This window comes from Neofelis nebulosa, chromosome 15 (assembly GCF_028018385.1).
Source record: "Neofelis nebulosa isolate mNeoNeb1 chromosome 15, mNeoNeb1.pri, whole genome shotgun sequence".
NCBI lineage: Eukaryota > Metazoa > Chordata > Mammalia > Carnivora > Felidae > Neofelis > Neofelis nebulosa.
This window is the reverse complement of record NC_080796.1, coordinates 49,071,446-49,094,255: the sequence shown is the minus strand read 5'-3', so window position 1 is coordinate 49,094,255 and position 22,810 is coordinate 49,071,446. Positions and strand designations below refer to the sequence as shown.

General features: G+C 52.9%; 1 protein-coding gene and 1 long non-coding RNA gene across 20 annotated transcripts in view; one reads left to right on the top strand and one right to left on the bottom strand.

Moving 5' to 3' along the window:
• The window catches only part of PLEKHA6 (pleckstrin homology domain containing A6), a 145,767-nt gene that overhangs the window by 86,440 nt on the left and 36,517 nt on the right, over positions 1-22,810 (top strand). For 17 of the 18 annotated variants that reach the window (XM_058700881.1, XM_058700880.1, XM_058700892.1 and 14 more), the window contains 4 exons: positions 15,006-15,086; positions 15,767-15,881; positions 20,904-21,008; positions 21,664-21,736. In XM_058700881.1, coding sequence (XP_058556864.1) covers positions 15,006-15,086; positions 15,767-15,881; positions 20,904-21,008; positions 21,664-21,736 — 374 coding nt within the window. Of the gene's footprint in view, positions 1-12,766; positions 12,882-15,005; positions 15,087-15,766; positions 15,882-20,903; positions 21,009-21,663; positions 21,737-22,810 lie in introns of those variants that run through there. The other variant, XM_058700890.1, reaches the window with a different exon arrangement.
• LOC131495765 (uncharacterized) lies at positions 6,641-22,238 on the bottom strand. 2 transcript variants are annotated; one of them, XR_009254110.1, is made up of 8 exons: positions 22,160-22,238; positions 15,211-17,107; positions 14,394-14,512; positions 13,614-13,667; positions 12,772-12,983; positions 8,690-8,787; positions 8,077-8,233; positions 6,641-7,419 (listed from the first exon to the last, which is right to left on the bottom strand). It is a non-coding gene; the product is annotated as an uncharacterized LOC131495765 (long non-coding RNA). The 2 variants fall into 2 exon arrangements; XR_009254109.1 differs by lacking the exons at positions 13,614-13,667; positions 22,160-22,238 and having other exon boundaries at positions 15,211-15,773.

The window sequence follows — 22,810 nt, the reverse complement described above, 5'->3', positions numbered from 1 at the left end:
GCATTTCAGAATCAGCTTGTTAGTGTTTACAAAGGATCGTGTTGAATCTGTAGAAAAATACGGGGAGAATTGATACCTTAACGATATGGAATCTTCCGATCCATGCAAACAATATATATCTCCTTTTATTTATATTTGGTTTAATTTCTCTCAGCAGTGTTTTATAATTTTTAGTATATAGGTCTTCCACATCTTTTGCCAAAGGTATTTCTTAATATTTCACACTTTTAATTCTACTGTAAATAGCGTTTTTAAAATTTCAATTTTCAGGTTAGTAGCTAGAGGTACAACTGATTTTACTATATTGACGGTGTATCCTGAGCCTCTCCCCCCCCCCCCCCCCGCTTTTAAAAACTCAATAACAGAACTGGGGCCTGGAAATACTGAGGTGCAGGGCCTTTGCATGATATGATAAGCATTTAAAGTGGTATGTAACAACGTTAGCATCTTTCCCTGTTTTAAGTCAATAAGTCATTCCAGTAGCAGCCCCACAGCCTGCCGTGGCTGTAAAGGGAATGCCAAGAGGGGGTAGGGTGGTGAATCTGACCCTCCACAGGCTGTGCTTCCCTAGATTTCTGAGGGTATTCTTAAGGTCCGACTAGATGGAAATATAGTGCAGCCCCTTTAAGAGACTAGGGCCAACCAGCCATCAGGCCACTGGGAAGGCAGCCTGGGAGATAAGATAAGGCCCCCGGGCTGGTTTAAGCCAGGGTCCTGGGCCACAGTGGCTGGGCTTACTGGTAGACAAACAGGAACCAGGGGTGATAAGGAGGAGGTGCCAGCTGCTAGACCCAGGCTGGCAAGGCCTGGAGCAGCCAGCTCCCTCACTGGGTCCTGAAAGGAGAAGTGGGTATTCATTGTGGGCGTGCAGGGGGAGGGCACTTGCATTCCCCTGTGTATGCTATATATTTATGATCATGTTTTTAACACTCTAATAGAGTATACTTAAAGGCCTTACACGTAGTACATGTTCGATAAATCCATTTGCTGAGCTCTCTATGTTCTCTCTGCTGCTAGCTTTAAGCTCTAGTAAGATGCTCTGATATAAGGTTTTGAGACTACCTGGTTTCTTGCTCAAACTAGAAAAATCCCGGCAAGGACTTACTCTGAAAAGCCCAGAGCTGCTCATTTGCACATATCTGCATAGATTTGCATGTGTCCTACATGTGGATACTTTTATGCTGGATTTAGATTTCCCCAAATCAGAAGCCTATTTTTAAAGGGATAAAGAGGGGATTTGTCTCCACTCATGCCTGCCCACCTTTCAGCTGCATCCTCCAAAGATGCAAAAAAAAAAAAAAAAAAAAAAAAAGAACCCAAAAACAAAACAATTTCTGCAACTTTCAAATATAAAGAAGACCACCTATAGCTGCACAGTTTAAGTAGAGACGAGCAATCCTTTGCCGGTCAAGGAGTTTCCTTTCTTGGTTTCTGTTACAGTTCCTGCTAAGACTCTCCAAACTCCTGAGCGAGGCAGGGGATTATTAAGGCAACGAAGCCCTCTCGCTAAACAGCCAGGAGCTGAAATGCTCAGAAGCCTTCAAGGATTGTGCCCCGTACATGGACAGAGAAGCTAGAGACGCTTCCATCCACCTGAGACCACCTTCCCACTGCTTCCCGTCCCAGGGCTAGGGATGCGAGGGACTACCTTTGTCTGTTCTCCCTCCTCCAGGAATAAATAAAAATATCATCCCCTCCCCCAGATCCCGGCTCCTCTATTGGCCTGCTAGGCAAATATTTCATAATGTGGGCTCATCCAATTGGGCACCACGCCAGAGCCAAGCGCCTCAGGTTGGAGTGTGCTCCAATCAGGCGGGGCAGCCTGGGTGGGACTGGAGGACTCCCGCTCTCCGCTCTCCACATGGGAGGCCGGCATTACTCAGGTGGATGACATCAAGGTGGGAGTTGGGCTGGCCCAGGGCTGGGAAGAGAGGACAGGGCTGTCCATCAGTCAGCCGGAGGCAACCCAGCGCTGAAGGGGTTAAGGCCAGTCAGCATGTGTGGCTGTTAATGATTGCTACCCACCAGGGACCTGGTGAGTATTAAAGGAAACCTTTTCCCTATTCCTGAGTGTGAAAGGAGTCGGGACGAGCTAGCAGAGGCCGGCGAGTGAGTGGTGAGAGTGGTGATCTGTCCCCGTGTGTTTGCCTGGGTGGCTCTGGACCAGGTAAGGGAGCGCTGGATACACCCAGTCCGTCAGCTAGAACGGGCTTTTGTTACAGCCGGATACAAATTCTCAGCTTGGGGCCAGATTTCAGTATCAGGCTATTTCTTACAAGGGAATGTTGAGGGTTGCTTTCATCCAAGGGGGCGAACTACTTGGCACAGGAGCTGGAGATACAAACCATTGTCTGTCCTGATGCGGAGACAATGGTTTTGTGTGTGGCCACCCTGTACATAAAGCTGGCTGGCTGCGTCCTCCCTCTCTGAGCCATTGTCTCCAGAGAGGGGCTTGGGAGCCCCGGGCAGAAGCGCCCCCGGCCTGCCCTCTCGCGGGCTGATTTCCTGGGAGCAGGCAGGAGGGAAGGCAGAGAGTCCCCGCCAAAGAGGCTGGGGTCGCTGTGGCTTGTCCTTCCATCTTTTTTTACTTAGTCAGGTGTGGAGAGGAAGAAGGTAGGACAGAACGGCGGTGGGGGGTGGGGGGGAGGCGGCGGTGCAGAGAGCTGGCAGTGGGCCGGGAGTGCGACTCTCATGAAGAAGACAAAGTTTGTCATTTGGGAGCCAGACAAATCCAGAAAAAAAAAGAGGACCAATCTTTTGGGTTCGGGTGTCTCTCGTTCCCTTTCTCTCAACTTCAGGTCCCTCCTTCCCTCAGCTTCCAAAACATTTGTGCTCTTTGACCCAGGCACCGTCTCCAGATAAGTCAGACTCCTGCAGGGAATGTGGACCAGAGTTCTGGGTTTTGTTGGAGGGGGCAGATGGACTGTTTTCAGCTGATGGGGTGTGTGTGTGTGTGTGTGTGTGTGTGTGTGTGTGTGTATGCTCAGCACGCGTGTGTACTCATGTGTGCACATGTGACAAAAAATGAAAGCCTGATCTTTCTCCAAAGCAGAAATGTTGACTCCCCCACCCTGCTGCCCCGCTGCCCCCACCTCCCTTAGCCAGGAGCTCTTTTGTAGCCGTGCCACTTTCTTGGGACGACAAAGGTTGGAGGGCATAATGCTGATGTTAGGTGGCCCTGAAGGGGACTGTTGGGTAGGAACGGAGCACTCCCTGTGCCATCTTGAAGGCAGATTTGAGAGATAAGGCAAACCCAAGCCCCTGGTGGCTTTCAGCTGGGCGCTTCAGCTGCCGGGCTGCCCACAGGCAAACAGAAACCAGGCACAAGAAAGGGGAGGGGCCGGGCCCGGGACCCAGCAGGGCAAGAGCAAAAGCCAAGTTTCTGGGCATGTGAGCCAAGAAAGGTGGGGGGGGGGGGGGGAGTAGAGATGGGAGGAGCGGGGCCACTTGTTGTGCTCTGCCCAGTATTAAGAGAGCGAGCCGCAGAGGGGATCGGCCGCCTTCCGCCCTCACAGTCCCAGGGGAAGTGGCACAGAGGGCCTGGCACCCCCAGGCTGGGTGGACTTCCTGGGCATACAGCCTGTGCAGTGGGCCCCTCAGGCTCAGCAAGGCCTGGTTTAATGCTCTGCTGTTGCCATCCTGACATTCCTAATCTTCAAACAAGGGGCCCCGCATTTTTATTTTGCACCAGGCCCTGGGAATTCCGTAGGCTGTGCCGTCCCCGGGCCCAGCCGGGAGTTGCAACAGCAGCACAGTGGCTCACACGCTCTGACAGGTGCAGGCAGCCGCACCTGTTACTCTGGTGTCACTTACCCGGACTGGCTCCTGTCCTGACCGGCACCAGTACAGCATCCTTCTCCCTTTCCTCCTCTCCACTCCCCTCCCGAGAGCATTCTGTTCCTTCTTGTTGCAGCTTCCCTGCCTCGTCTTCCTTCAAGGCTATTGCATGGCAGGCGGGGGCGGGGGGAACAGGGGTGGGGACAGTGGCCCCCTCTTTCTGTCTCCCTCTTCCCTTCCCTCTGCAGGCCCCCTCTTTTCCTTGGCTGGGGTCTAGGCCTGGGAGTGCCTCTCCCGTTCCTCTGAGATCTTCCTCCCCTGTCTCGGCCTGGGTTATCAATGAACGCACTCTGGCACCCGCTTCAAGTGCTGTTTGTTTAGGGACAGATTGTTTCCCTGTGATTACCACAGGCTCCAGGTCTGGGTGGTAGGGTGGGATGGGGGAGGCGCAGGGAAGGAGGACTTCTAAGCCCCCTGTCCTTGGTGGCCACTCCTCTATCTTTTCCCTGTGTGCCTGCTCTTCCTGTTCTAAACCAAAGGACCCTGCAGATCACCTCTTTCCTCCTCCTCCCTCTGGTCTCTGCCAGAAGTTGGCCAATCCAAGAAGGAAAAGGAAGGCAGGGGAGGACCGGGCTCCCCCATTCTTTCCCCCTTACCACCTCTCCTCTCTGCACAGAGTGAGCTGCTGTGTAACCTTTCCCCAGTGCCTCCCCCAAGCCTGCCCCCAACAGGCTGTCGGTAACAATATTCCCCATCTTGGAGGGGAATCTCTTAATGTATATGCTTTAAAAAGTGATGGATTCTCCAAATCAATTCTGATGCGACTTTGAAATGTATCAAACTCTGGTGGTGGTGGCAGATTTCCCCTGCTTCTGTAGCTGAGGACTAGCAGGGCACCTGTACTCCCTGAGGACCCTGAGCCCAGAGCAGCTGGTGTGGAAGTGCATGTTCCAGAGAATCAAAAAATATTAGAACTGGAAGGTGGCTTGCAGAGACTCTGGCCCCGTGCTGTCCAGATAGACTGCTACACGATGATAGAGTGCGCCATGGCGGTCTGTCCCGTGTGGTCGCCTCTGGCGACTGTGACCGTTGAGCCACACGGTGAGATGTGGCTAGCATGACGAGGAACTGGCATTTTAATTTTATTTCATCTTAATTCCAGTGTAAATAGTCCCATATGACTAATGGCTACTAAACTGGACGGCACAGCTTTAGAATAATGTTACTTGTTTTATGCGATCCCTTTAATTTATTAATGATTATAACTTCAGCAATTGCCGAGGAATTATTATGTGCTTCCAACATGTGATCTTGTTTAACTTAACATCTCTGGTGTCACTCTGTTACAGATGGGGAAACCACTGCCCTCACCCTTTTCCATAAGGATAACCCACACGCTCTCCATTCTTTGACTCTATGCGACAGCCTTCTTCAATAGTTCTCTAAGTCCTTTCCTTTCTAGATCTCACTTCTCCTCTCTGGGATAGCAGGGGGAGCACTCTACAGCTGTCCTCAGTCCACAGGGGGAAGACGGCAATGACCTTCCCCAGGTACAGCCATTTTCTGGCCCATTCCACTGGTGGCCTGTGTTCCCAGGATCACTTTGGATCCTCCCTACAGCAGACAGCAATCTGGGGAGATGCCTCTGCCCTCAGAGCCCTTGGCAAGCTCCCCAGGCACATGGGAAGTTCCAGACTCCTCACTCCCAGCAGAAGGAGGTGTTCAGAATTTCCCACAATCCATCTGTGTCCCCCAGTCTAGGAGAGATGAGCAGCTGAGCCCTCCCTGGGGGGAGGGGCCGGCTTGGCTCCCCCAGGGCAGGTGAGGGGTGATGCTAACACTAAAGCTTTGCTGCCATCCGCCTGCCTTTGCCCCCCCTTGCTCCATGCGCCTCCCTGAGATGAGGGCTCCTCCCTCCCAGAAGCAATTGTCCAGGCCCCTGCTCTCTGCTCCCATTGATTTACTGCTCTCCTCTCCCCCAGACAAAGCCCCTGCTTCATAGACTCTTATCAGCGTGGGCTGGCCAGTTGGGAGGGGGGAGGAGAGGAGGGGCCCCCGGAGCATATGGAACCTGCCTTCACATCCCCCAGCGAGAGGGACCGGAAGCTGAGCCCTCCCGCCTCTCTCACTCACAGTTCCATCTCCCAAAGTGCAATGGCATACGTCCACTCCTCCCACTGCCTCTGCAACCACGGCCATCACCCATTCTGTTCCTACTGTGTGTGAGGTGCTGGCCAACAGCAACCAAGAAGGCCCAGGCGGTAAGCAGTTTGCGTGCGGCCGCCCTTCCGCATCTCCGCACCTAGGCAGGTGTTGTCGGACTAACACTCATGGGTACCCCCCCGCCCCTGCTCCATGTCACACACAGTCCCCAGACCTATGGCCCACGGGCTTACAAGTAAGAGGGTTTGTGTCTTTTATCCCTGTGTTCTTGCAGCCAGCCTGGTGGAGCAGGTGTCTCCCCTCTGAATCATGAAGCTTTGTCCCTCTTCTTTCCTGGAGACAAAAAAGGCTCAGATTGGACAAAGAACAGGAACTTTGTCTTCTCTCTCCAGTCACTAGGGTTGGGACAACGGACCTCAGCTTCCCTGACTCTGATGTGGGCCTTGCCTTCTTCCAAATGCAAAGCCCAGACCACATGAGCTTAATTTATCCCCTTTGTTCTGAACCCCTTCATCTGTGTTGTGTACTGAACAAGGCCTACTTATTACCATTGGTTCATTTTTTTAATTATTATTTTTTAATTTTATTTTTTTTAATTTACATCCAAATTAGTTAGCATATAGTGCGACAATGATTTCAGGAGTAGATTCCTTAGTGCCCCTTCCCCACTTAGCCCATCCCCCCTCCCACACCCCCTCCAGTAACCGTCTGCTCCATATTTAAGAGTCTCTTCTGTTTTGTCCCCCTCCTTGTTTTTATATCATTTTTGTTTCCCTTCCCTTACGTTCATCTGTTTTGTCTCTTAAAGTCCTCATGTGAGTGGAGTCATATGATGTTTGTCTTTCTCTGACTGAGCACTTTCACTTAGCATAATACCCTCCAGTTCCATCCGCGTCGTTGCAAACGGCAAGATTTCATTCTTTTTGATTGCCAAGTAATACTCCATTGTGTATCTATACCACATCATCTTTATCCATTCATCCATCGATGGACATTTGGGCTCTTTCCATACTTTGGCTGTTGTCGATAGTGCTGCTATCAACATGGGGGTGCATGTGTCCCTTTGAAACAGCACGCCTGTATCCCGTGGTTAAATGCCTAGTAGTGCAATTGCTGGGTCGTAGGGTAGTTCTCTTTTTAGTTTTTTTAGGAACCTCCATACTGTTTTCCAGAGTGGCTGCACCATTGGTTCATTGTTGACACAAGGAAGCTGAGGCACAGGACGACTTGACCCTCCCCAGTTGCTGGATTGATAACTGAGAAGGCATTTGTAGCCTTGGAGGGTGTGGAAGGAGGGACATTAGTCTGGTTGCATTGTTCTCTGAACACTTACTCTGTCGAATGCTTTCCCTTGGGGTGAGGTGGGGTGGGACTGTTGTCTGGGACACCAGAACCAAATCTGCTGAGCTAGGAATGAAGAGAGCTGGTTCCAGTGACCTTCTGGAGGCTCGGAAGCAGACAGCTGGGCCGCCTCAGCTTCTGAAAGGTTGGGGTTTTGGGATTTAGCTCAGAACCGGGGTGGGGGGGTGGGGATGGGGGGGGGGAGACAGTAATTAATTAGTATCCTGCCCCTTTATCTCGTGGGACTCTTGCTGACTGTCAGGAGAAGGCGGCTTGGAGGCTGAGGGAGGAGACTGGGGCCTTCCCCCTGCTCCCATCAGGCTTCACCACTCAGGAAAGGCTGTGAGGAGGGAAGATGGAGCCAGAATGACAGTCCTTCCTAAATTTCCTTTCCCTTCAGCAGGGAACAAAACCAAAGCGTGAGGGCAAGGAAGGTGAGGAGCCCCAGGGAGCTGCGTTGCCCCAGTTCTCCCAAGTTGGGTCAGGCGTGGGGTGGAAAAGCGGGAAAGGCCCCTCTCGTCCTGCGTCCTGCACATCACAACTTCTGGGCCCAGAATCCCGATCTTGACACTTGCAAGGGCCATTGGTGTTCTGACAGTTAAGGAATGGCGACTTCAGGAATGATGTTCAGTAATTCATCAACCAGAAAGGGCAGGGGCCTGGAGTCCTGTGGTTCCCCCCCTCCCCTGTGGTGTCTTTGGATCTCTGGGGGGGGCGGGGGGGGGGCAGGTAGGCACCGGTGGGGAGGTGAGGAGGGGGCGCTCAAGAGGCTCAGTGGAGCTGCTCTTTACTGACCAATAAGGGAGAATTTCAACGTTTTCATAACATAGCATGGCTGTGCTGAATATCCACCCCGGTTATCTTCATTTTTCAGAAGATGAATGGAATCATATAAAGTAAAATCGTCATCGTCGTCGCCGTCATCATCAGTTTGAAGATAAGATAATCCAAGCTGGGGCACAAGATCAGAGTGAACACTCCCCGCAAACTTCCCCTCCCTGAGATATCCGCCGCTTCCCGCCGCACACACGCACACACGCGCCTGCACGCTACAAACAGTGACCGGGACTAAAGAGCCCGCGAGAGCGCAACCCTTACCCTGCCGTCTGGGGCTTCTTTCCAGCCCAGGGCAGGGGCTCAGAGATAGTGCGGCGAGACCCCAGGAAGGACACAGTGGGGAAGGGAGGAAACCTGACTCTGGCCCCCTGATTTGTGATTTCCCCTCCATTGGCTACTAAGCCAGCTCATCTGCTTTCTATCTGAGGTAGGGGCCGAGCTCTGGGTGAACATCCCCCAGCATTCCACAATCGGTCATAGTAAGGGAAATGTGTTTTGGCCCTTTGGGGTGGGGATGGGGGCTGTGAGGATACGCAGAGTTGAGCAGGAAAGGGGGCGGCCCGAGTCTTACCTTTTAGCCGCTCAGCCCAGTGGCCTAGCATTTCAGGACATTCCAAGCTTGCTTGGCAGAGGACGCCCTATTCCTGCCCTTTTGGAAATGACTGTGGCCTGGGAGGAAGGATGGTGCAAGGACAGAGAGGAGAGAACGAGTACCAGTGTGAGGCTGGCAGCTGGGTCCCCGGAGCCCGCAGAGCTGGTATTTTGCTCTGCAGGCAGCAAGCACGTGGAGAAGAGACAGTGCCGTGCCGAGGTGCTCCTTGCCACCTGCAGATCCCCAGGAGGGCCACCGGGGCCTGACCTCCTTTGGCTTCTTTGTGTGGCAGCAATAGGCCGGAGGACAGAGGGACTTTGGTGGGGAGAAGTTGGCTAGAGCAGCATATTTTTCCCAAGGAATGATCAGGAGAGCTTCAATGGTCAGGCACACCAGCGCTGTTGGAACTGTAAACCGAGCTGGTTTTAATTGGGACAGAATGCCGGAGAAGATAAAGCTGCTCAAAAATAATGATGAGACATGGTGGGGGGGGAGGTGGGGAGCTGCAGCCAAACCTCTCCCTACCTTCCTCCCTCCCCCCCGCCCTCCGGCAGCAGCCGTCCCAGGAGTGTGGATGGCCTCGCTTGGAATTTGCTAGCTGGGGAAAAGAAGGAAGTGGGAGGGATGGGCCACAGGCAGCACCCCCCCCCCCGCTCCCCCCCGCCCTCACCCCATGTCCTCTCTCCATATAATGAGCTGTGATGCCAGAAGCCAAGTGCTCTCTGGATGGGGAAGCCTAGCCAGGGCTAATTCTCTGTCAGCAGATTCTCCGGAGCTATGGAAATGAGGCAGCTTGGTGTAGGGCAGATAACCAGGAGGGGCCCAGAGGGTGGAAGGCGTTGAGTGTATTTTTCTAGTTGTTCAATATTTATCACGGTGGGAGCTCTGGGCGTCCAACCTGTGTGTGTGTGTGTGTGTGTGTGCGCGCGCGCACGTGTGTGTGCACGTGTGCAACCATGCATGCCTACAAAGGGTCGCGGAGACTGGGGTTGAATTTGCTGCCTTTGACCGTGTAGTGCCAGTAGCCCTCTAGACAGATGCCGATGCTTGGGGAGGATGTTTGGAGACAGATCAGTACTGGGTTATCTTTGTAGTGAGGCTGTCACCAGGACCTGGAGACTGAGGGCACCTCAGGAAGTAGGAAAGCCCTAACTAGGAAGGAGAGGCAGATGCCCGGCCTCTGCTTGTTGTAATTTACTGGTATTGGCACTTCTGGAAAGCCGCCCCCGCCCCACGCACGTAGCCTTCTTAAACCTGAATGGTATGTTTTTCCTTTTCTAGCTCCGGCACCTGGCATGTTTCTTGATTTGTTTCTAAGCAAATTAATCATCGCCATTATCTCTTATGCATAAAACATTTCACAGTTTGCAAGTGCCAGCTATTATTTCATAGAATTAGAAGGTACCTCATTTGCACACGAGGAAACGAATAACCAGAGAAGTCAGGTCACATTGCTAATTCCCGTTGGATCTTGGACTGAAAGCTTGGTGTTGCCCAATTCTCTTTTCACCGGTGGCACTGCCATTGGGGCCACGTTTGTAGGCACAGTGGATAAGGTGGCCACCCAGTGGGAGATCCAGGAGTTTAGGGATGTTCCTGCCTCCATCACAAAATCTGCTTGACTGCTTGAGATTCTCCCCCTTTTTGGGGTGTGGGAATCAGGAGGTCCATTTGGAGATGTACTCATAACTATTTGTTCCTGAGAAATGGAGGCCTTTGACATACCCCCACCAAAAAAAAAAAAAAAAAGGAAAGAAGAGAGAAAAAATGAATCACCTATCCTTGTTTCCCTTTTAAAATATCCTGCACCTGGTAAGTTCTTCTTGACATCTACCCTAAAATGACAACCTGTCATTCTGTGCAGTTTAGTGGTGAAGGAAAAGAACCCCAGCTAGGCATTCTGTGTGCCTGAACCCTGAGGATTTCAGAGCCCTCGACAAGCAGGGAAAGCCCCAGAGCCTACATTCCTACTCCCTTGTGCTAGCTTCACTGGGCATGGGAGAAGTAATTTAGCTTACAACTTAAGCAAAGCCTGTGGGAGGTTCCTGAGCTCAGCTTGAAGAGAAAGGGGATATTTTTTGCCTTCTAGAGGAAGAAAACTCATTTTCCCAATGCACCTCCACTCCCTCCTCCTGTACGGATGAGCTTAATTTTCTTCCCCTCCTAATGAAGACGGATCAAAGCCAAGCTATATATTCGAGGGGGAGCCAGGTAGGGGAGCTGAGTGAAGGGGCGAGGGGGCAGAGACAGAGCTTCTCTCATGGAGAGGAAGTAATTAATTTTAAGAGAGAGCAAAGGTAGGGAGGCCCTTGGTAACAGAATGTCAAACTCCAAATGCAGGTGGCTAAAAATTAAGTCGGAGCACGGAGGGTTTCTTTTGTTCGTTCATTCATTTGCTCGTTGGTCCAACAAATATTTATTAGGCGCCTACTGTGCACAGGCAGAGACCTCAAGCTGGCACCAGAGGAGGGCCCAGATTCCCACAACCATAGCAGGGCTCAAATAATTAGGCTGGGCCAGAGAGAGGTGGGATCTGGCAACCGAAGGCTCTTGTCACCATTTGCAAAAGTACCGCTAAATGGTTGAATATATTGACCGTTTGGATTTAGGATTAGTTGCCTCGACATCAGTAGCTGTTGAACCCAGCTCTCGCCAGCCGGCTTGTCTTGTCACAGTTAAATAATAATGTTGTCTGCTCGCTTTTGCATTCACTGATTGCACGGTTCTCTGAGCTGTGACCTCGATCCAAAAAATTAGATCCGCCCTCCCCTTTCAGTGTCTGTTGTGACATCACAGAATTGCCATAACAACAGACTATGATGTCAACGGACTGCCTGGTGCTGCTATAAGGGACCACGCTGCTCAGAAGGGATTCTGTCATCCGAAGGCAGAAATGGAATAATATGGAAAGCCAGAGGAACTGAAATTTGATATCAAAAAAGAACAAGTTGGCAGCATAAGCTGACAGCGGGTCTGGAGCCTCCCTTGCTGGAGCCCTTTGTGAAGAGCCAGGGCACTTAATGAGATTGATTGCAGAGTGAGCTTGCCTGGAGGCAGGGGGTTGGAAGAGATGACCTTCAGAAGGCCCTTGCAGTCCCAGGACCCTCAGACACCGAGGGCATTAGGGAAAGGGGAGATCTGTCTTCAGCCCCCGGAGAGTTCAGGGAACTTCAAGGCGATGCAAACCTCCTTTGCCCCTGAGCAGATCCAACAGTCGCCAGCTGGGATTTATCATATGGCATCTGGGAAGATTTTCAGAAGTAAACACACGGTGACCCCCTCTGAGCCCTGTTTGCTGCCCTCTTCCTCACAAGCTTTGGGAGGAAGCTTTCCTTCCAGTTCACCAGAGCAAAGAAGCCAGGTCCTTGCCACCAGCTCTGGCTCCCCGTGCCCCTCAGCTGGACCCCAACAGAGGGCAAGCCAGGCGGGGCTGGGTCCTAAGAGAGCACGTTGGGGGGGGGGGGGGGCGTTTGCTGCGCAGAAGCCCCCCCTCGCTGTGCCCTGTCTGCGCCGAAGTCTGGGAAACTTAATCTCAGCTTCTAGGCAGTGGCAGCAGCCGAGCCTGGAGCTTCTTCTAACCCTCGTGCCCGCGGGATCAGAAGGGTCTCTGCGAAGCACGTGGATTTCAGCCCAAGGGTCTGCGTTCGGGGCTGGGGGTCGGGAGGCAGGAAAGACCGTCTTCCTGCAGGCCGCGCAGATGGGAGTGCGGCCCCAGACGGCTCCGCCCGCCTGGCCACTCTGTGTCCTTAGCTCAGGGAGGTCGGACTACCTGGAACTTGTACACCTGCTCGGCGCCCGCCCGCCTCTGTTTCAGCGTTTTCTCCTCGGGGACCTGGACCGGGAGGATATCATCCCTGCTCATTTATTCTGCCTCCAGCACTCAGACGGCAGCATTCGGGCTGGATGCTAGGAAGCCACGGGCCCCCCAGGGCACCTGGGCACCCCCTGCCACCACCCGGGGAGAGCCCCTCCCCCTCGCCTGGTGCCAGAGCCGGGAGGAGGGGGAGCCAGCCGCGCCTGCCTCGCGCCCTGAGCTGGCCACCGGGACCCGGAGGACTTACTTCTCAGAGGGATGGTAGGAGCAGGGTGGCTGGCAGGTCCTCTGAGGCTGCCGAACAGGGGACAGAGCTGCCAAAAGGATGTTGAAGTTTCGGGCTGATCGGCGGGTCAGGTAGGGATTTCTTCAGTGGCCGGTGAGCCGAGTTCCGTGAGCGGGCTGATGGGTGGCTCGCTGGGTCGGGGGCTTCTGAGCGAGGGCCCTGCCAGACCTGACCTGGAGAAGGAAGAGGAGTTAGGTCAATGGCTGCTGCATTGCAGTGCTTGTGAAGGGGAAGCTATTTTGAAATTGGTAGCGCCGGGATGGAGAGAGGACGTCATTTGTAGGGGTTGCTGGGTAGGAGAGTCTGGGGCAGGGAGCAATTCGCTGTCCCTTGAGAGACCTGTGCCGGCTGACAGCAGACTGTGTGTGCGTGTGCGTGTGTGTGTGTGTGTGTGTGTGTCTATACCAGTGTGTGTGGGGAAGGTTCCGGCCGTTAGCACAGGGAACATGTAGCGGGCTGGACGTGGGAGGTGGGGAGCAGGCGCTCTGTGCCACCGGGGAAAAGCAGAGATCTTGGCACCTCGAGGACCTTATTTTCACAAACTGCTCGCCTCCCGATGGGGGAAAGGCGGGGGGCAGGGGGGACTGGAACCAGTCACCCTTCCTTGCAACGACGCCCTGCAGTTGAGGAGAGCATCCCTGTTGGAGGGAGGAGGGAATAAAGTTTGAGACGTGGAGAGCAGGTGAGCAATATGCTGGAGTTGGAACCGAGTCCTGGTGGACACTGGCCAGATTTAGGGTCCTGGCCGGCAAGCCCAAGCTGCAAAACCCTAGATTTCCACATAGACGGTGGCCACTGCTCACCGGGCTTCTCTGCACAGGGCTTTGGATTCTATCTGAACATGGCTGGTTTGGGAGCTGAAAAAAAAAAAAAAACACCGTTTGTTATTATCTCTAACTCCAGCAGACCGCCCAGGGGCTGAGATTCCCGGACTATCGAAGAGGGATCTCCATAAGGTTACTTCTCACGTGGAGTGGAAGGGACCAAGCTAGGCTCTCTTTCCTCGGGGGCTGGCTGGGGTGCCGCATGCCAGGCAGCCCTGGCTGATCGCTGTCAGAGTGCTCAAGTGGCCTGGTGTCAGGACCACCCCCCCCAAGCCCCAAGCTTGGCATGGCTTCAGCAGGCGCTGTCCAGGTGCCTGCTTCTTGGGGCGGACTGAGACTGTTCTGGGCTCTCACAGCATCTCTCACGAGGGATGAGTGAAGACCTTAAAACTCACCCAGTCCCCCACTGGCTAGATGCTTGGATCCTACAATGTTCTTGCCAAGTGGTCCCCTGTTCGCAGAAGCCATCTTCAATGGCTGCCATTGGTGGCTTAGACCCACAGCACCAGCCCCCCTCTAAGGTCTATCTGCTACCCTTTTCACAGACTGTCTGTCTCCCCCAGAAGCCACCAGGAAACTAGGCTGACATTCAGCCAGCCAGAGAGCCACAGCAGGACTTCCCCAAGGAGCCTCCACGGCCCTGCTCCTCATCTGCTTCTGCACAGACCCCGTTTCCTAGCAGCCTGTCCTCCCAGCACCCCAGACCACCCCAGGCCCCAGCATCCCTTAATTAGATGTAACTGTGGAGCCGGCACTCACCTCGATGCCTGACGGTCCCTGGGGCCTCAGTACATCAAGTGGCCCCTTAGATGCAGGGACCCTGGACTGGAAGCGTGAGTGGGTCCCAGCCCGAGCTCAGGAATGGAGTTTCTGGATCTCTGGTTTCACGTAAAGCAAGAGATGCAACATAAAACAGGAGAGAAAGGAGTCCAAGGTCACAAGGGAATTCTTTCAGCAAATAATGAGTGAGCAGTTTTTATGTGGGGCACGGGCAGGAGCAGTTCCTGGGAGAGAACCTGCCACACACAAAACCTTGGCTGTCGGAGACTCCCGCCCCCCCCCCCCCACTCACTTACAAGCCCAGGGTCACCACTGAAGGGGTTAAGTGGGACGTATTTCCAGCCTCAGCGATCTGTGTAAGTAGTTAGCACTGATTAATGAAAGGTGTCTCCCTACCCCCCACCTGACTGCAGCTGCTTTTTCTGCAGCCCAGCCCCCCAGCCTGCCTCTCCTGGACCCCACAGACGACAGAGGGACCATCTCCCATGTGGCCATCGGGGCCCTGTCACTGCCTGGGGCCCACCCTTCCTTTAGCTTGTGTCTCTGCCTTCTCCGTCTTTATCACAACCTCTCTCTTTTTTGCCTCCACAGCCACAATGAAAGACGGAACACATTTCTGCACCCAGTGACTGGCCAGGTCCCAGAAGAAAACAAAAAATTTAACTTGAAAACGTATGTCTGCCCCCATTGGCTGCTTGACCTTTCCAGGCTTCCCCACCCCCGCCCCCACTGCCACTTTGCAGCTGGGAAGGGGAAAGAGGGGGTGTGGAGAGCAGAGGGAGTTAGGGTCTCTCACCTCAGTCCTGAGGAATGGAAGCTTCTAAGGGCCATCCAGCTTGTTGACCTCACCCACTTTTCCCAGTGTCTCCCAGATCTCAGGCTCGAGGAGTGAGATAGTTTTGAGGTGGGCGTATCACCCAGGGGCCTTTGAGGGAGGTGCTGAGGGAAGGTGATATAACCCTGAGAGCCAAATGTGAATTCCTCTCGGCTTCCTCTGTGGATCTCGGCTCAGCGAATGGAAGGAAAGAAAGATCATTAAATGACTCTCATATCCACTGAGGCATTGTGTCTCTTCAGTTAGAAGGAAAAGGAGTTCCAGAGTCCTAAGGTCTAGGTTTTTAAAATAAGTTTACAGGAAAGAAAGAGGAAAATGCCCAACCAAGATTACTGGCATGTGGTCTCAGAAGAGCGGAAGGAGCAGCTGAGGTGACCTCTTGATAGCACTTAGGGGATGTGATTTTGTGCTGATGCTGGAACAGTGGGTGGCAGGGTAGGGAATACAGCTAGGGCCCTTCCATTCTTTCTGGGTTCTGACCAGTCCCTTTCTTCTGCTTTCATCAACCTGAAATCAGATCGGCCTTGGACATGTCCAATAAAGCAGGTGGAAAACGCCCGGCTATCACCAACAGCGACACATCCAACCACAACATGGTGTCCGAGGTCCCCCCAGAGCGGCCCAGCGTCCGGGTAAGTCTAGCCCCCAAGGCAAGCTGTCAGGTAGGAATCCTAGGAAATATGCTAGCCTGTCCAGCTGTTTCAACAGTCTCCAAAGAGCAAGTGAGGTGATGCAAGAGGGGTAGAGCACAGGAAGGGAAGAGGGGTCAGACCGGAACCTTATAGAAGATCAATCTCTAGACTGGGGGTTCTCAGCCTTGGCACTGTTAGCATTTGGAGCCAGATAGTTCTTTGTGGTTTGGGACTGTCTTGTCACTGTAGGATGTTAAGCAGCATCCCCAGCCTATACCTGTTAGATGTCAGTAATACCTGCCCTATGACAACCAGCGTCTCCAGACGTTGTTAAATGTTCCCTGGGGCACAAAATTGCCCCCTTCTCCACCTATTGAGAACCACTGATCTAGGGGGATGGCAAAAGAGGGATCATTCTTGGAGGAGATGCCAATTGAGAGCTCAGAAAGGAAGGAGAGCCTCAGGAGGAAGAAGTAATCCAGACAAGAATGTGGCACAGAGGTCCAGTAAGATAAGGGCTGAAAGCGTCCATGGGGCGTACCACTGGAGAACCTGACAGGTGGTGGGATGGGGGCAGAAGGCGAGCAGGAGAGAGCTAAAGAGGAGATGGGAGGGCAGACAGACGATGAAGAGTAGAAACTAGTCTTCTAAGAAACTGGACAGTAAGGGGTAGTACAGTCGTATAATAGAGTGCTCTCCAAAAATTAAATTGCACGAGAGCTATGTGTATTAACGAGGATAAATCTCGAAAATGTAATGTTGGGTAAGAAGCAAGTTGCAGAATATGAAAAACGTGCTATCGCCTACGTAAGACGGACGCGAAAGTGATATGGCATATGTACAGGTATATTTGTAGTACAAGCAAATAACCACTGCCAAGCTGACTAGTTTTGGGTCAGCAGTTGCCTCTAGGAAGGAAGAAAGGTAATGAGATTGAGGAGGGGCTCAAAGGGAGTTTCAGCTGTATTTGTCACGTTTTGTTAGAAACCAACAAAGTGGTGATTTATTCTCTGCTTTTCTGAAGTGTTTGAAATATTGAAATGTACATATCTGTAAAGAAACTTCCCTGTTAGGGGGAATGAGGGGTAGGGGACAGAAGCCAGAAGATATGCAAGATGGCAGGAGGTCTGCTTGGTCCATCTTGTTTTGTTTTGAGATGTGCGAGCAGGAGGGGCATGGCCCAGTAGATGGGTTCAGGAGGAAGGGGACAGCCGTGAGTCTCATTTCTGTGGAGACAGAAGTCAGATGCAGAGGTGCTGTTAGCCTGCATAGGGAAGGGGTACTCCTGAGCTACACGGGAAAGTCATGTGAAGCTAGGAGGTGGGGGTGTAGAAAGTTAAAGACGTTCCCATCTGACGTCCTCAACTTCTACAGGGAGGTAGGAGGTAGGGTTTTCTGCAGAGAGTGGGGTGGGTGGAGAGGCAATGAGGCTTGAGAATATGCCCAAGGTTTGGAGAACAGGAACAGAGGACCACGAGGGGAATATGAAATATTGTGTGATGATGTCGAACGGTCAACTGAGGTCACAGACTTGACTCTGGCTGACTCCAGTCCACAGTTGTGTGTGGTTTTACTCCAGCACCACTCCCAGACTGGCTGTGAAAGCAGGGAAGGCAGACGGTTCGATTAGCCTGAGGTTGAGTGGTGCTGGGAAGCCGTGGCAGAAAGATAAGGAGGCGAGAGTATGGAGGGTTTGGCAGGAGAATGGCTGAAGTGGTGAACTATGGGAGTGGCTTCTAGGCCACAGAGAGGAGGTGAAGCTATGGCAGGTGAGAGCCTGAGAAGGAAGGGAAGGATTTGCGGATTTGCTTATTCTTAGGGGAGTAGGTGATTCAGGTGCCTAATCTCAGCCTTTATATGTGGATTTTTACTAGTAAAGTTTAGAAAACAATTTTATTCCCCAGATTGGGGTGTGCTTTATAATAAATCCCAATTTCTTCTTTCCTTTCTTCTGCAAGTATTTGCTAAATGTTTATTATAGCCAGATACCTTGCCGGGCTCTGGTGACGAAGAGACGAATAAGATTCAACTTCCTCCCTACAAAGAGCTCAGAGTTTGGAGAAGGAGCTGGAAAGCCAACAGTTCCATTGCAGTGTGACATGCTCTAGACTACAGGAGTGGACAGACAGGAGGGGCAGCTAACTGTCCCGGGGGGTCCAGGAGGTTTTGTGGAGTAGGGAGGGTCTACACTGGGCTTAAAGGATGAGTTGGGATTTGTTAGGGAACAAGGGAGATCCTGATCCCTCTGTCTTCCATGGGTCATGAGCAAAAGCAGGCGGGATAGGAGAGAACCACCAGGAGTTTGGCAAGGGACCTGTTGGGTAGAGGGGCAGAAGGTGGGTCATGGGTCCGGCGACTCTTACAGACCTGCCCTGTGAGCCATGCTAAGAAATTGATTAGTCTTCTAAGTGGTGAGAGGTAGTAAGAAACGTTAAGAGAGCGTCATGATTACCCTGTTTTAGAGAAGTAACCTGACTTGTTCCAGAAGGTGCATAGCAAGGAGAGATGACGACCCGACAGGAAAGAACCGATCCGAGAACCATTAGGAACATAGACTCACCCACCCGTAAATGTGGGATAAGGAGAGGAGGGAGGAGGGAACGGTGTGAGGCGGTTCAGAGTTCTAGTTTGGGCAAGTGGGTGGATTGTAGTACCATTCACCAAGTGAGAAATACAGAACAGGCTTGGTTAGGAAGACAACGGGCTTGGGTTTGCATTTACTTCAACCTGTTACAACCTGTTACAAAATGGACCAGGGCTAGGAGAGAAGTCTTAGGTACAGATTAGGGAATTTTCAGCCCATTGCTGGTAGTCAAGCCAATGGGTATAGATGAGATACATAGACAGCGTGGAACAAGAAAAACGAGAATTTTAGAAGTTTGGTCAAGGCCCACCAGTTGAGTAAAGGTGGAGATTGAGAAGGAGCGGCCACAGGTGGAGGAGCTCAGAAGAAAGAATACTGTCACAGAAACCAAGAGTCGCAGGAAACAGAGAAAGTAAATGCTCTCCAGGGTCTTAGGATGATGGCCTAAGACTGAGCAGCCTTAATTCAATGACATTGCAGCTGCCACTTCAGGAAAGAGGTGCAGGGGGGTTAGGAGTAAACGCGAGGAGAGGATGTCAGGACTCTTCCCAGGAGAATACTCCTGCAGGGAAAGGAGGGAAAGTGTTACCTGACAACAGGCAGTGGATGTAGAGTTGAGGGGGGATTCTGGTGTGTGTGACAGAGAGAGATGGAGGGAAGAGAGACAGACAGAGACAGACTGATGCCTTAAGATGGAGAGGACTGAGCCCATGTGCCCAGGAGAAGCAGCCAGTAGAGAAGGAAAAGTTGAAGGCAGATTTGAGAGGAGATTATGAATGGAGCAAAGTCCCAGGAGATGGCGGGTCGAATGTGTTAGCCTTGAAAAGGAGGACGACACCTCTTTTGACATGGAAGAGAAAGAGGGGATGAGTGGTGAGGACAGTAATTTTCTAGGTAAAAGGGTGTGAAATCGAGGAAGTGCATGTCTGATCGCCCGATTATCTGTGTGTTGGCGGGAGGGGAGCCAGGTCCACCGCGGGGAGGGCAGAGGGGGAGCTCGCGGGGCAGGGAGCGGAATGATGGCTCATGAGCCGAGCTGTGCTTGGGGACGGTGGTCTGTGGTGGCCTCATCTGTACTGCAGTGTGCTTCTCCTCTGCCAGAACCGTACTCTGGCAGCGAGTGCAGGGAGAGGATAATTTGATTGCTCAGGGATTTTGAGTTTTAGAGAAGGTCAAGCAATGACAACGGATGGGGTGTTTTGGAGGGTAGCTGACCTATTCCCATGTGGGGCCTGGCCTTCTTAAGTAACTTTTTTAATTTTTTTAAATGTTTGTTTACTTTTGAGAGAGAGACAGAGAGCAAGCGGGGGAGGGCAGAGAGAGAGGGAGACACAGAATCCGAAGCAGGCTCCAGGCTCTGAGCTGTCGGCACAGAGCCCGATGCAGGGCTCGAACCCACAGACCGCGAGATCATGACCTGAGCAGAAGTCAGATGCCTAACCAACTGAGCCACTCAGGCACCCCTGGGCTTCTTAGGGAAATAGATACGACCAAGAGGCAACTGACGGATCCAGAAGAAAAGGGGAGGACTGAGGAGCTGGAGACGCCAGTGGAGTAGAAAAGCCGACGGCGTTGAGTAATGGGGTGACCAAGCCCGAAGGACAGGAGGGCGTCAGGAAGTCGAAACCTCAGAATTGAAGATGTCAGTGGTGAAGGGGCCTGGGTGCGACCAGGTCAAAGGTGCGGCCATGGGAGTGAGTGCCGGGGTAGAAGCGAATGGTTTTGGAACTGAGGACCTCTCGGTACTCTCAGGTCAGGGCAGTGGGTGGGTCATCATCAGGGACAAGGTCACAGTGATGGCAAGACTTTGAATGAAGGGGATGATTGGTAGCAGAACCCTAAGATTCTGAAGGAATGATCTAGAAGCTGACAGTGATGAAAAGGGCTAAACGATGGAAGATCAGGGGTGCTTCCAGAGTGATTATTGCCAGCATGTGGAAGGGTGACAGTGTCCATGTGGCAACAAGGAGCCAGGAGAACACTTGTGTATCCTCCCTGCTCTGTGCTACGTCGGCCATTCGAGAGGGAGCAGGACTCTGACAGGATGATGACATCGGGAATGCACTTGTATTTGGATGGGTGCCAGAAAGCTTTACAAAAGAGTTGGGGAGTCAGGACAGTAGAAGAAAGCCCGGGGGCGAAATGAAAAATCTTACTTTCTCTTCACAACAACAACCACAACAAAACCCACACCATTGTGAGACGGGTCGGACTGATTTTGAGCCCCATTTTAGAGATAAGAGAAAAGCAGCGAAGAATTGGACAGCTGTGCCCTTGAGTGAGGACAGATCCAAGAGTCCCACCTGGTCCTCTTGGTGTGACGAGTCCCCCAGGCGTGGAGAGAGATACAGCTCCCACCGAGGGTAGCTTCCGTTGCAGATAGAGCAGAGAGGAGGACAGGAAGAAAGTCAGGCCTGCTTCTCTCTCGGCCTCCCCAGGCAACCCGAACATCCCGCAAAGCCATCGCTTTTGGGAAGCGCTCACACTCCATGAAGCGGAACCTCAATGCACCTGTCACCAAGGCGGGCTGGCTCTTCAAGCAGGTGAGGCCTCCTCTGCCGGTCCCCCCACCATGACCGCTGCTCCCATTCCTCTGTATTTCTGAGTCCCTGCGTGATTTGGTACGTGCTTCCGTATCCTATTTTTGGTATATCTCTGTGAATCTCCTAATTTTATAAAGACTCAGAGAAGTTGAGTGTCTTCCCCAAATCACACAGAAAAATTAATGTCAACTATGGGAATCCAGCCAGGTCTCCCGATGGGCAGATGCAGTGACTTTGAAGTACGCTGGGTCACCAACCCCATGAGAGCGCCGTCTGGCTCATTCTCAGCAGGTCCCTCTTGCTGCGCTAAGGGGACTGTCCTTAGTCTAGGGGTCCGCTAATTCTTCCCAGTTTGACCTTGCCACTCTGCCGGACTGCCCTCTGCCCACGTATCCTGGCTCATCTCTCACCCCTTTTATCTTCCCTGGGAGAGATGCTGAGGCCCAGAAAGACAGAACTGGAAGGTCACGGGCAATAGTCCAGGGTCCGTTTCCTGCGCCTGAGGCCTTAAGGGGGTCGGCTGCCACTGGTTAGTGGCAAAACCGCAACCAGAGGCAGGATGTCCTTATATAATTTGTGCCGCACACCTTCCCCTGCATCCCCCCTCCCGTGCCCAGCTCACGGTCCCTCCCGTCTGTCTCCACGTGTCCCACAGGCCAGCTCCGGGGTCAAGCAGTGGAACAAGCGCTGGTTTGTCCTGGTGGATCGCTGTCTCTTCTACTATAAAGGTGAGCTTCGCTTCCACTGGGGCTGGCAGGGGCCACAGGAAGGCAGGGCCCACTCTTGCTTGTTCTGCCAAATCATCGGGCTCTGCTTCGGGTGGACGTTGGTCAGTGGGCCAACGGTGGCCGGGCGGTGGTGGGGGTGGGGGGGAGGGATATGCAAATATGCCCCGTAGCTGCCGGCACCTGTGGGTCCTGACGGTGGGATGAAGACAGAGCCCGCTCGCTCACGCGCTCGATCACGTCCCATTCAACAATACTTCCCGGGCACCCTCGAGGTTTCAGGCAGAGTTCTAGGTCCGGATGGAGGACACAGTGGGTGACCAGGAAAGTCATGTGACACGCGGTGAAGTCCTGGGGCGGGGGATGGGGTAGGAACGGGACGAAGAAGAGGAAGGTCCCTACTCACTACTAGGTAAGGTGACCTACCAATCGGGGCTTGTGTGTGGAGCTTCCTCCTGTCGCCCTGTCGTCCAGTCTGTGGGGGCAGAAATCGCAGTGTTGTTCACCGCTGTCGCCACAGCGCCTAAAACGCTGCATTATGGCACATGGTAGGTGCCCAGTGTTGAGTAAACGAACATCCCCCAGCTTCTGTCCTCTCCGTGCACCCCTACACTCACTCTCTAGCCTCTCAAAAACAGAAAGAGAGAGAGAGAGAGACCTAATAACTTTGGTGAGGCAGCCTCCAGGAAGTTATTTTTAAAATACGTACAGCAACGTTGTGTCAGGGAAGGCACCTTGGGAGCTAGTGAGGGCTGATGACAGCGACGGCCCCGTCACGCTGACGCGGGGCCACAAGAAGAGAAGGGTAAAGTGATTTTGCAGCAGGAGAGGCTGTTTCTTTTCCTCCATGCCCCAGGAATGGCAGAGCCCTGCCTCCTCTGGGCCTCCTGGGGGCAATTCAGTGAATCATTAACTTGCACAAACAAAGGTTGTACCCAGTGACCCTCCAGAATGCTGCTGTCCCTGCGCCCTGCGTTGCTGCCACCTGAACCCGAGGAGAAAAATCGGGAAGGGGCTGCATATACAGGATCCAGTCACAGAGAAAACCCCAAGACGGAGGGAGAAGAATCCGCCAAG